Genomic DNA, 12,478 nt, shown 5'->3' with positions numbered 1-12,478 from the left:
AACTTAAATTGTGACTTCTTGCTTTATTAATTATAATAAAAAACGTATTTGTCCATGTAAGTTTTCTCAAAATCTTAATCAAAACACTAATCAGAAATTAATATGAAACATTAATCGAAAAAAATAATTTCATATTTTTAACACACAAAAGTAGGGTGAGAGGGTTCTACAAGGGGTGGGGTCGGTTATATTTAAAAGTGGGATGGGGTGGGGTGAGTTAAATTTAAAAGTGGGAAAAGTAAAGGTGATGTGGTTATGTGTAAGTTGTAATAATTTATTACAGTTTGTAATAAATTATTACGTTTTACAAACACTATTTGTAAAACGTAATAAATTATTACAAATTACATGATTTGACTTAAAGAGGATGTGACAACACACTGTTTTTTATTTTTGATTTTTTGTGCAAAACGTAATAAATTATTACGTTTTACAAATCGTGTTGACCGTTAAGAAAAAAGTGAAAAACGTAATAATTTATCACATTTAGCTTATTTTGGTAATTTTTTAAATAGGTGGCCTATTTTGATTACTTTTTTTATTTTATTTTGTGGCTTATTTTAATTCCGAGTTCTTCACTGGAGTTAGCTAATTAAAAGTAACTGATACATAGATTCAATAAATAAATACTCTAGTTAACATTTTAAATTTATTTTGATTTATAAACACTTTTAATATTTACCAGACAAATGTAAATAAGTTAAAAAATTATCGTAAACTAGTATGAACAACTTATAAGCTCCACCAATGGTCCTCTTTAACATCCAATGGATGAAGGCTAAAAGTTGTGGTAAAAATAACACGACAATAAAGAGAAACACATAATATTCATTCGTGAACAAAGACAAACTAGAAACTCCAACTAAGCAAAGACACAAACATACCAAAACAAGACTTTAAAAAACACAGACACAATAGCAAGAAAATCAACAATGATTTTCAAGAACCAAAAGAAAATGGTGTTGAGATTAAACAGAGTTCATTGTTTTGCCAATGTCGAGCACGAATCGATACTTGACATCGGATTTCAGAAGGCGATCCAACGCTGTGTTCACGTAGTCCATCGCGACGACTTCAACATCTGGTGTTATGTTATGCTTTGCTGCAAAATCTAACATTTCTTGAGTCTCTTTCATTCCTCCTATGCAACTCCCAGCAATTAACTTCCTTCCTGTTTTCCACATTATATACTTACTTCAATACGAACTTTAATAGTTTATAGAGTAACAACAATCAGTAGTGGAGCCAGGATTATATTAAGGAGCGTCAAAATGTAAAAAAGCAGACACATGCAGAAAACAAGGAGAGTCAATGTATCGTATGTATATAAAACTAAAATTTCGACCCAGCGTAATAGTGCAATTGACACCCCTTAGCACAAGGTAGCTCTGACACTGACAACAATGATAATAAGTATGCCTCAATCTCGAGCAAATTGGATGAACTCTATGTTATGTTTTGATGCAAAATCCAACTGTTTATTATGTGTTCTATCTTTCGTTAAGTAAACATATATTATGTATATAAACCTAAATTATGACCTAGCTAAATAGTGTAATTTTTCAGACTAAGGGGTGTCAATTAGCATAAGGTGGCTCTGCCACTGACAACACAATAATGACTGCATGCCTCAATCTCGAGCAAATTGGATGAACTTTATGTTATGTTTTGATCAACAATAAACATCGTGTCCTATCTTTTGTTAAGTCATCATATAGTATGTATAGAAGCATAAATTATGGCCTAGATAAATAGTGTAATTTTTCGGACTAAGGGGTGTCGATTAGCATAAGGTGGCTCTGCCTCTGACAGCACAATAATGAGTACGACTCAATCTCGAGCAGATTAGATGAACTTTATGTTATGTTTTGATCAATAATAAACATTGTGTCCTATCTTTCGTTAAGTCATCATATAGTATGAATATAAACCTCAACTATGATCTAGCGAAATAGTGTTAAGTTTTCGGACTAAGGGGTGTCAATTAGCATAAGGTAGCTCTGGCACTGACAACACAATAATAAGTATGCTCCAGTCTCGAGCAAATTGGATGAATTTTATGTTATGTTTTGTTCGACAATAAACACTGTGTCCTATTTTTCGCTAAGTCGACATAGAATTCGAAGAGTAAACTATAAGAAGCTATGTACTTACCCATGATGAGTAAAGGGAACACTGGCACTTCAAGTGGTTGTGCAACTGCACCAACCATAACAAGTTTTCCATGAGGCTTTAACATACCAATCAATGGCAAAAGTGGATGAACTGCAGAAACTGTATCAATAATTCCATCCAATGTGTTCATTGCACCCTGTTACATTAATCCAACATTCAAAGTAAGTCATACATTTCAACTGGAGGTGACAAAACTGACTCAATCTGGTAATAACTACTCCAGGTTTAAACAAGTTGCGTTTTGATCAGTTTGTGAGTCAGTTTGTTGATTTGGTTGAATTTCGAAATGATTCATCAAATTGTTGGATCAGACGTAGAGATTGGGACTTATGTAAATTTGAAAGAACTTACGTTAAATAGTCCGTTTCGCCAAGCTTATAAGAAGTCAAATGTGTCCTTTTTCACTTTATAACGTAGGACTTTTAAAATATTGGTCAAGTATAAATTGTTGCTCTAATTGGTGGTGGTGTTTCTCAAAATGATTATTCTTCGAAATTACTTTTCAAACACATTTTCTAAGTAAAAACACTATTCAAAATAATCGGAATTTTGAACCTTGACCAAATTAGCTACGAAACATGTTGAACGAGTTGGATTGTGACCAACAATTTGGCCTATTTGACCTTAACACATTTTGAACAAAACAAACTTCAGATGGATTGGATCATGATTGTTTATCAATTTGACCTAACACGCTTAGTTGTCACCTATAATTTAAAACAACATTGCACATATTTATTTAATAGAAAAAAGCCCTGAATTTATACAAACCTGAATTTGCTCAGGATTGTTACTAAGTAAAAATTTATCCGCACCGAGATGTTGAACAGGTTGGATTATGACTCACAATTTGACCTATTTGACCCTAACACATTTTGACCAAAACAAACTTTGGATGTATTGGATCATGACTCGTTTATCAATTTGACCTAACACGCTCAGTTGCCACCTATAATATAAAACAACATTGCACATACAATATTCATTTAACATAAAAAAAAGCCCTGAATTTATACAAACCTGAATCTGCTCAGGATTGTTGCTAAGTAAAAACTTATCCGCACCGAGATGTTGAAGGGCTTCATCTTTTTTACCAGTAGAAGTACTAATAACTGTGACGTTAGCTCCAAATGCCTTAGCAAATTTGACAGCCATATGGCCAAGTCCACCAAGACCAACAACACCAATGTGCATTCCAGGCTTGTCAAGCCCAAAATATTTCAATGGACTATAAGTTGTGATCCCTGCACATAACAATGGCGCAGCTTCCATCGATAAATTCTCCGGCCAACGGACTGCAAAGTGCTCATCGACAACCATGAGATCGGAGTAACCACCATAGGTCATCGTGCCATCGTGGTACGGGTGACCATATGTCATTATTTGTTTAGGACAGTAATTTTCAAGATCATTTGAACAATTGTCACATTTTTTACATGATCCTACTAGACATCCAACACCAACTTTGTCACCAATCTTAAATTTCTCAACTTTGGTACCAACTTCTGTCACTACCCCCACAATTTCATGCCTATTGTCAGACAATTAAGTTAAAAACAAGGTACATAAATGTTAGAAACATTGACAAAAATGGCAATAAGTTGTGGTAGTACTAGTAGGGGCATGGTGTATAGTTATTGTGTGTTGTTACATCCACCTACATTGGAAGTTGGCACTAAATGCTAACTTTATTACATAAAAGATTTAATACAGCCCATCATGGTAAAAGTTTCAAGTTTGTTAATATTTAATGCTCCCTCCATTCCAAAATAAATGAATTTTAAGGATTTTGGCGTACCACTTAAAAAAGTAACTTGAAAAAAAAATTAATACATCTTTGAATTTTAAAAAATAAATCATTCATTTTGAAATATAAAAGAGGGGCCAAAAATATATTTATTTTGAACCGGAGGGAGTGTGACATAATAACAATTTATCAACACTGGATATTTACATATCCCTTGACTATAAATGACAGTTAACATGTATTCATTGATTTGACGTAAACATCGATACATGACTAAGTTTTATCATAAGCTGAGTACTAGTCATTTTCTATCATCCATGAACAAAGTGTGTGTGTATATATATATGGATCCAAAATTTTAGCTTCAAAATTATGAGCTCGTGCCTATTATTTATTGTGATTTTCGTGAATTTTTACACATAACTTTGTATTACATGTTGAAAATATTGAATCCAGATCAACCTAATATTAATACTCTACAACCGCTTCTGACCTTGAGAGAATCTAGTTATTTTCAATAGGACCTCGATATACTTATTCATAATTAATAAATACTGTTAGGGGTTGTTTGGTTCGTATATAAGTATTTGCACTAGTCATAATACATGAAGCATAATGCAAATATTAATAATACATGAATAGTACTATAGACATTAATTAGTTATATCAAAATTATGATGCAGAAATTTTATTATAAGATTGATGAAAAAAAAGATATCTAGAGCGTATACGGCGAGACCCCATATTAAAAATACGGTAAATTATCGACTATAACAAGTACTAAAAATAACCTGATAATGTAAAAATTATTTAAACAGTTACGAGTATTAGATAAAGTCATGAATTTCTTACCCTGGAACTATAGGATATCTGGTGACTCCCCATTCATTCTTGAGAAAATGAAGATCTGTGTGGCAAATTCCACAATAGAAAATCTTGAATTGCACATCTTTCTCCCCAGTAGCCCTGCACCATAAATTAAACCATTTAAATTCCATGCACTAATTAACAAAAAAAAAAAATAGTTCGATGCACGAAACATTTTGTGTTCACATAGAGTTTGGGGAAAGACTACCCCTAAGGAGGTTTATGTAGCTGATTTCACAGCTCAAACTTGAGAATTATAGGTCAAACAACTTTACTGTTGCTTGAAGACTTCCCATCAGGGCGGAGCCACCTTTCATTCAGGGTTTCATCCGAACTCCTTCAACAAAAAATTATACTTCCTCCATTTCATATAAATGAATTGTTGGATTTTGACACACAGATTAAGAAAAAAAATCAAACACATAAATTTAACATAGTTTTCCATTTTTACCCTTTTTCAAAGTACAAAATCATATTTATGTCATTCTTTTTCAGTTGATATGGTCCCTTGGTTGTCAAATCCTTGGTAAATTTGAAATTTCTTTTTAATGATTCACTTATTTTGGAACACAAAAAATACTCTAACAATTCATTTATTATGAAATGGAAGGAGTACTATTTATATATAGTTAAAATTATTTTTTATGTATATATAGTAGACGTTGAACCATTCGATTAATTTGTATATTTACTTCTGAACCCTTCAATGAAAATTCTGACTTGGTCACTACTTCTCCTTCCTTCTCAATGGAGGGATGCACTAAATTCAAGGTAGTAATGCGGCAAAAAAAATATTTAAGCAATCAGGTTATTTACAAGGTATAAGTAAATTTTCTATGAGAACCATCAACTTGTACTCATATGTATAAGAAATAACAATGATAACTAACATATATATACTATGATAGGTTAAACAACACTGATCACACAAAAGATATTTTTACGCTGTCAGTTTATATAACTTAAATCCGAAAAAAATACATATAGAATTAATTTGGACTTGTAATAACATAATGAGTACCTTCTTGAAAAGTTGAAAGGAGAAAGAACACCAGAAGTGTCTCTAGCTGCCCATCCAAATGCCTTAATTGGATGTTCTTCTTCTGGGGATTTTGCCATTTCAACCAAATAAAAAAAGATATAAAACACAAAGAAAATAACTAGAGCTATAAAATAATAAAAATAAGAATGATTAGAAAGATGAAACTGAGCAAACTCATAGGGAAAAGCCAATATTTATAGTACTAGTTTGGCAAGGTTATATTGCTATTTTTACTTGTTTCAAGAAAATATTTAATGGAGTTAAATGCAAATTTTCATTAATTCCTCGATCCATCTTTACTTATTTATTTATTGACTTGATTCACATCTTAAGAAACAAATAATAATATGGGTGAAATTTCTATATCACCCATTTTGATGTAATAAATTTTATGCATAATAATAAAGATAAAATAGGCACAAAGTCATAAATTATCAATTGATTTTCCAATCTGAACCATTATTGTTGGATATATAATTTTAACATACTAGACAAGTATAGATAGACAGAGGGAGTAACTCTCTTCGTTATTGTTTTCTCTGTCGTATTTCTCTTTTATACGTCCCTTAAGAAAATATTAATTAAAAAAAGTTTTAAAATTATTTTGCTCTTATTTATCTTTATTAAATATTTATTTTATTTATGTGTCATATATATATTTTTTTTAGGTATTTGTAGTTTTCAAATATAATTCCTGTTAATGATAAAATGAAACAAAATAATTGTCTTGAAATTTTAAAATGAAAGTAATTTGTTTGCCATTTTTGTGTGGCAAAAGTAGTTGTGTAATACCACCAAAGGATGTGGTGCAGTGGATGGAACTGTCCTTTTCTTAATCAGAGGTCTCGGGTTCGAGCCTTGGGTATGAAAAAATCGTTGGTAGGAAGCAGTTCCCTCGAATGAGCCCTACGCGACACGAATCTAAATTAGTCGAACTCTATTGCGGGTATCAAGCACCGAATAGGAAAAAATATAGGTGTGTTATAGACAGTTAGAGAAATGTAGTAAATGTTTGCAATAATGGTGCAACCACCAAGTTTGATGAAAGTTACTAACTCCATATAAAGACAATTGTTTGCCATCAATTTTGGTTCTTGTAAGACTAATATTTTTTCCTCTTTCTTTTTGCCTAACACCTAATTTCTACTACAAACTCAATAAATACAAACATCACATGAATTTTTGTATCAATATTTTTATCATTAATTATGATTTATTACTGTATCCCATCCCCAACTGAACACTAACCCCACCCCCACCTCACCCCAACAGTTTTCTACTTGAGTTAATACATAAAAATGATCCTAAACTTGACATCAAATTATAATTTTGACCTTAAACTTTGATAGTGCACAAATGAGACCTTTAACTATTCAAAACCTGAACAAATATGACCTCCGATTTCGCAGCTCCATGCGTGAGTCTCACTCGCGGCTACGTGGAAAGGTAATCCAATCACACGATGCCACGTCGTTAAAAGGGATGACTTGAAGAGAGGTCATATTTGTGCAGTTTCGAATAGTTAAAGATCATATTTGTGCACTGTCAAAGTTTTGCTTTTTATGTTAAAACGACATTGTTGTTGTTGTTGTTATTTCTATAGTAACAGCAACTAACTTTTTTTTAATTTAAAAAAATTATTATTATTATTCTTTTTTTATTTATTTCTATAGCAGCAACATCTAACTTTTTTTTAATTAAAAAAAAACAGCCACTAGCAGGGATTGAAACCGCACAGTAGGCTGAAGGAAGCGCCCAAGAAGAGCAAATAACACCACTGGGCTATCTAAGTGCCTTGTTTCATGTGGTTCAACGTTAATATAAGTACATAAATATACATTTTCTATCTTATATATATACAATGTAATTTTTTTACCTAGGGGGTTCGGGTGAACCCCATGACAACTACGTAGGTCCACCCCTCGTTAATTTTATAACGTTTTAATAATGTTAATTTAATAACATTTTGATTACGTTAATTTGATAATGTTAATTTAATATACTATTACTACTACCCTTAATAACATTAATTTAATAATGTTTTATTAAAACTATAATTTTTTTATTATTAGTATAGTTTCATCTTTAATTTAATATTTAAATAAATAATATTTAGATATATTATATAACTTAAATTCGTCCTCTGCTTTATAATATATATACATACCTGCTCGAATTTTTCATATGAGGCTGACCCACCTAATTAATAAATCTTCAATATTGCTCATTTTTCGCAATAACAAAAGAAATTAGATGCCATTTTCATTTTTGAGCCAAAAATAATAAAAAAAAAATAGTGAAGAGTCATTTAAAGGTCATATTTGTGTATTATGCCCTTAGATTTTAAGCTGAATGCGCCCAGTTTTGCGTGTTGAACACGCGTTTTGCCACGTAGGATTGGAGGTCATATTTGTGCAGTTTTGAATAGTTAAAGGTCATATTTGTGCACTATTAAAGTTTAAGGTCAAAGTTATAATTTGGTGTCAAGTTTAGGATCATTTTTATGTATTAACTCTTTCTACTTCTGATAATAGTTTAACACATACATTGTTGTTATTATGGGGTCATAAAGCCCAAAGAAATTTTACTCGTTAACATCTATCCCCTTCGAAGAGAGCTTTGGAGTAACTGGTAAAGTTATTGCCATGTGACAGGAGGTCACGGATTCAATCCTTGGAAACAGCCTCTAGCAGAAATGCAAGGTAAGACTGCGTACGGTACACCCTTGTGGTGGGGCCCTTCCCCGGACATCGCATATAGCGGTAACTTTAGTGCACCGGACTACCCTTTTTTTTTAGCATCTACCTATATGGTCAGGTGCACAACCTTCATCGAAAAATTATGTTGTGTATATAAGCTAAATATTAGCTATTATGAATGTGTATTTTTTTCCTTCGAAACACACGCTAAATGATATCTTCCTCTATGCTCAAGTTTTGATGAACAAAGTTGCTCGATATCATTAGAAGATAAACAAATATATGATAAAATAATCATTAATTAAAGTGCGTATAACCACATAAATTAGTCCAAACACTACTGTCACAAGATCGAAAAAAGTACTTTAAATTAGTACAATCGATATAATCAAGTTTGGAGTCGAAACGAACACTTTTTCAACTCAATACATTAAAACGAATAGTCCCTTAGCATATGTATCAAAACAGACAATTCGCCCTTGTGTGCTTCTGTTAACGATCATTTACTTATTTAAAACTTAATTTTTTTGACGAACTGTCCACTTTAATACATACGCTAAGGGACTGTCCGTTTTGATGTATTGAGTTAAAAAGTGCCTATTTCAACTCCGAACTCCTATACAGCCACAAGAAATGGACTAGTTATGGGTGCAGTGTCTGTACATGGTAGAAAGAGTCTTGGTGCGTGTGATATATATATATATATACACACTCACACATTGGGAGTAGAAATAAGAAGAGATATTTTGTTATATGTGTTTAACAAATAACATTTGTTTGACAGGTTGGTAAAAAATTATGGATACTTTTTCTTTCGGAAAAAATTTCTTAAAAATGAAGCAAAATAGATATTTTGAGTGGAAGTCGAAAAAATAAATTCTACTATGAAATTGTTTGTGTCACACCCCTTTTTCGACTTCAAAAAAGAGATATGTATTTTAAGTTTGAAAGGGTTTTATTATTAAGGTGACAAAAATGAAAAATTTGTTTCCAAAAAAAAAAAGGATTATTTACATTATTATTTTTTTTCTTATTCAGAGTCTCCACTTGGAATAATTCGGTGTGCCAAGTTAACTTTGGAAAATCTTTTTCGAAATGGTTTGACTCTAAAAACTGATTCGCGAACAGAGATTCCGGCTAAGGAATTCTGTTGACCGAGGGAAAAATGTTAGGCATCTCTCGATCCCATGGTTCGACCACGGTCGCTTGGTGGAGCGTATTAGCTAATTTTGACATTACTAATGTACAAACCACATAAACACACAAAACAAGCAAACAAACAACTCACACAAAATTCAAAACAAACCAAAATAATGTTCAGTTCAAATTATACAATCCAAAATAAAAGAGGTTCTGAAATATATAACCTATTCTATTCTAAACTAATCCTAAACTAAACTCCACCTGACGTTTCGGCCTTGATCACGAGCCTCCTTTGCGTACATGCTACTTCGGGGCATTCCCCGGGTAAATCAATACAAATCCTTCGGGCATTCCCCGGCCAAATGAGTACAATTTAAACTTTTCGTGCAATAAAGTAGAAAGTACCATTCACGCACATATTCAAACACTCCAACAAATCGTTATTCCTAAATTTTCCTACCCGGCCTACGTTTGCCTACCAAGTTCAACGTATCACAATTCTATCATGTTTAACATTATCAATACATCAAAATTAATTAATATTCATTTTCCTCCATTTTTAATCCCCACCTTAATTCATTTTCAACCATGTGATTAACCCATTTCAATACACAATCCACCAATCGAGAATAACGAAAATTCACCAATCATGCTTAGCACATCACACACCCAAATGTCACCAACAGTTCACATCAACAAACAAACCACGGTATCGAATCACACGCAATCACAATCACATAAAAATTAAATAAAAGAGAAGAAAGAATTGAACCTTAAATTTGAAGCTTTCAAACTCAATGTTATTTGAATAAAGAGAGTCCACACTCGGAAACCTCGAGCCGAGCCTTAACACCAACAATCCAACTCAACAAATAATGACCCGTTAACCGTCACTTTTCACGCCGTTACTGTTCACCGGTTACTGTTCACCGGCGCCCTTTTTTTTTTTTGTTGTTCTTTTTCTTGTGAGGAAGATTATTTTGTGATTGTTGTTATTGTGGAGAAGATGATGATCAAAGAATGAGCCCCTTTTTCCCTCTTCGAATTTTTCTTTTATAATGGGCATGGATTTGTTATCATGTGGGAATTTTGGTGGGTCCCCCATATATTCTTTCTTTTAGTTTGTTATTGTGAGGATAAAAATGTGAGTGGGTAGGGAGGTGGAAGCTTTTGATTGAGTAGGTTGTTAGGATAAGATAAATTAGTTAGAGGTATTGTTTTTTTGTTTATTTTCGTATTTTTGTGGGATATAATTACATGAGGTTGGACACATGGTAAGGTCAACTAAAAATGAATAAAATTAGACTTTGGGAGGGACAAAATTAGGTGTCTATAGTTTGGTACGAGGTATAACAGATAAATTATTTCGGAATAAAATGAATGATTATTTTATCTTATGTTTGGTGTGAGGTATTAATTAGTACCAGGATTATTTATTTCACCATATTTACACCATAGTGATATAGAATAAGTTATTCCATATATATACATGGTGGATAACTAATCTTGGCATAAAAACAAATTTGAGATTAAGAATTAAAATAACAAAGACTTAAGGGTGAAAAGTACAAATAAGAATCTCTAATGGCCAAAATTCAATTATTCCATCCATAAATAAACCCTTCAAATTAAATTCCATGAATAATATATATCAGTCTTAAATTGCCAGAGCATAATGCTCATTTTTTATTCTAAATTCATAACGATAGTGTTCAGATCAGCTTCCATGCACGTTCAATTAGCTTTCAACGTTTTTCCAACATCGAGCACGAATCGATACTTGACATCCGATTTCGAAAGACGTTCCATCGCAGTATTCACATAATCCATTGAAATAACTTCAACTTCAGGTGTTATATTATGCTTTGCTGCAAAATCAAGCATTTCTTGTGTCTCTTTCATTCCTCCAATGATGCTTCCTCCCATTATTTTCCTCCCTATATATGTATATATTAGAAAAAATGTTATTAGAAATATATATTGAATAATCCAAAGTATAAAGAAATGAAAAGAAATACATTGACCACCCGTTAAACTTGTTAGTAAATTTTAGTTTGACGCTCGATTATGACCTATTTTAATTGAGTCCCCGAACATGCGATAAAGTGTTCATACTAGAAACATTTAGCTCAAAATCTTAAAATTTTCTTGTGTGCGTTCTCAAAGCCTATCAGATAGGTAAGTTAACTGTACATAAAATGTGCGATCTCCTTTAAATACATCGGCTTCAATTGGTGCAAGTCTGAGGTTGAACAACTTACTGAGGCTAATGCGTTTAGTTAAAAGAGAAAATTTTGAGAACATACGTAGAAAATTTTACAAATTTTGAGCTAAAAGTCTCTAATAATAGCACTTTATCATGTGTTAGGCACTCAACTGAAACAAGCTATAATTCGAGCGTCTAAATAAAATTTACTAACAAGTTTGAGGATCGTTGATGTATTTCACCACGAAAATATATTTTTTTACCCATAAGCAAGGGGAAAACTGGTAATTCCAGTGGCTTTGCTGATGCACCAACCATTATAAGCTTTCCATGAGGCTTTAATAAATTGAACAATGGTAAAACAGGATGTTCTGCTGAAACAGTGTCTATAATTCCATCCAATGTGCTTGTTGCAGCCTGCAAAATAATACTAATAATACAACTTGTATATGATTCTAGATATCTGCATATATGCTCGTCATCTCATAGACATTATACAAATCATCCTATTCACGTTATTATATGTAAAATAAGTAATACCATTCGACGACAAGCATATATGTTAACTAGTAAACGAAAGGTGATGAATTTTGCCACAT

At 32.2% G+C, this 12,478-nt stretch overlaps 2 protein-coding genes across 2 annotated transcripts in view; both read right to left on the bottom strand.

The window, feature by feature from the left end:
- Positions 1-808: 808 nt before the first annotated feature.
- Positions 809-6,105, bottom strand: LOC107850546 (8-hydroxygeraniol dehydrogenase). The gene is made up of 5 exons (XM_016695149.2): positions 5,811-6,105; positions 4,775-4,888; positions 3,196-3,706; positions 2,155-2,311; positions 809-1,171 (listed from the first exon to the last, which is right to left on the bottom strand). Exons 1-5 carry the CDS (start codon positions 5,906-5,908, stop codon positions 969-971), a joined length of 1,083 nt encoding a protein of 360 aa, XP_016550635.2. The 5' UTR covers positions 5,909-6,105; the 3' UTR covers positions 809-968.
- A 5,101-nt stretch (positions 6,106-11,206) lies between these two features.
- The window catches only part of LOC107851765 (8-hydroxygeraniol dehydrogenase), a 35,094-nt gene continuing 33,822 nt past the window's right edge, over positions 11,207-12,478 (bottom strand). The window contains exons 4-5 of the mRNA XM_016696843.2: positions 12,143-12,296; positions 11,207-11,610 (exon numbers count right to left, since the gene is read on the bottom strand). Coding sequence (XP_016552329.1) covers positions 11,408-11,610; positions 12,143-12,296 — 357 coding nt within the window. The 3' untranslated portion in view covers positions 11,207-11,407. The remainder of the gene's footprint in view (positions 11,611-12,142; positions 12,297-12,478) is intronic.

This window comes from Capsicum annuum, chromosome 12 (genome assembly GCF_002878395.1).
Source record: "Capsicum annuum cultivar UCD-10X-F1 chromosome 12, UCD10Xv1.1, whole genome shotgun sequence".
NCBI lineage: Eukaryota > Viridiplantae > Streptophyta > Magnoliopsida > Solanales > Solanaceae > Capsicum > Capsicum annuum.
This window is presented reverse-complemented; position numbering and strand designations above follow the sequence as displayed.

Excerpts from the sequence above, each read along its gene's own strand:
- LOC107850546 (XM_016695149.2), bottom strand. The coding sequence starts at position 5,908 with ATGGCAAAATCCCCAGAAGAAGAACATCCAATTAAGGCATTTGGATGG. Across the intron at positions 4,889-5,810 it reads CCTTTCAACTTTTCAAGAAG|GGCTACTGGGGAGAAAGATG; the intron begins GTACTCATTATG and ends TTTATGGTGCAG. Across the intron at positions 1,172-2,154 it reads GTTCCCTTTACTCATCATGG|GAAGGAAGTTAATTGCTGGG; the intron begins GTAAGTACATAG and ends TGTGGAAAACAG.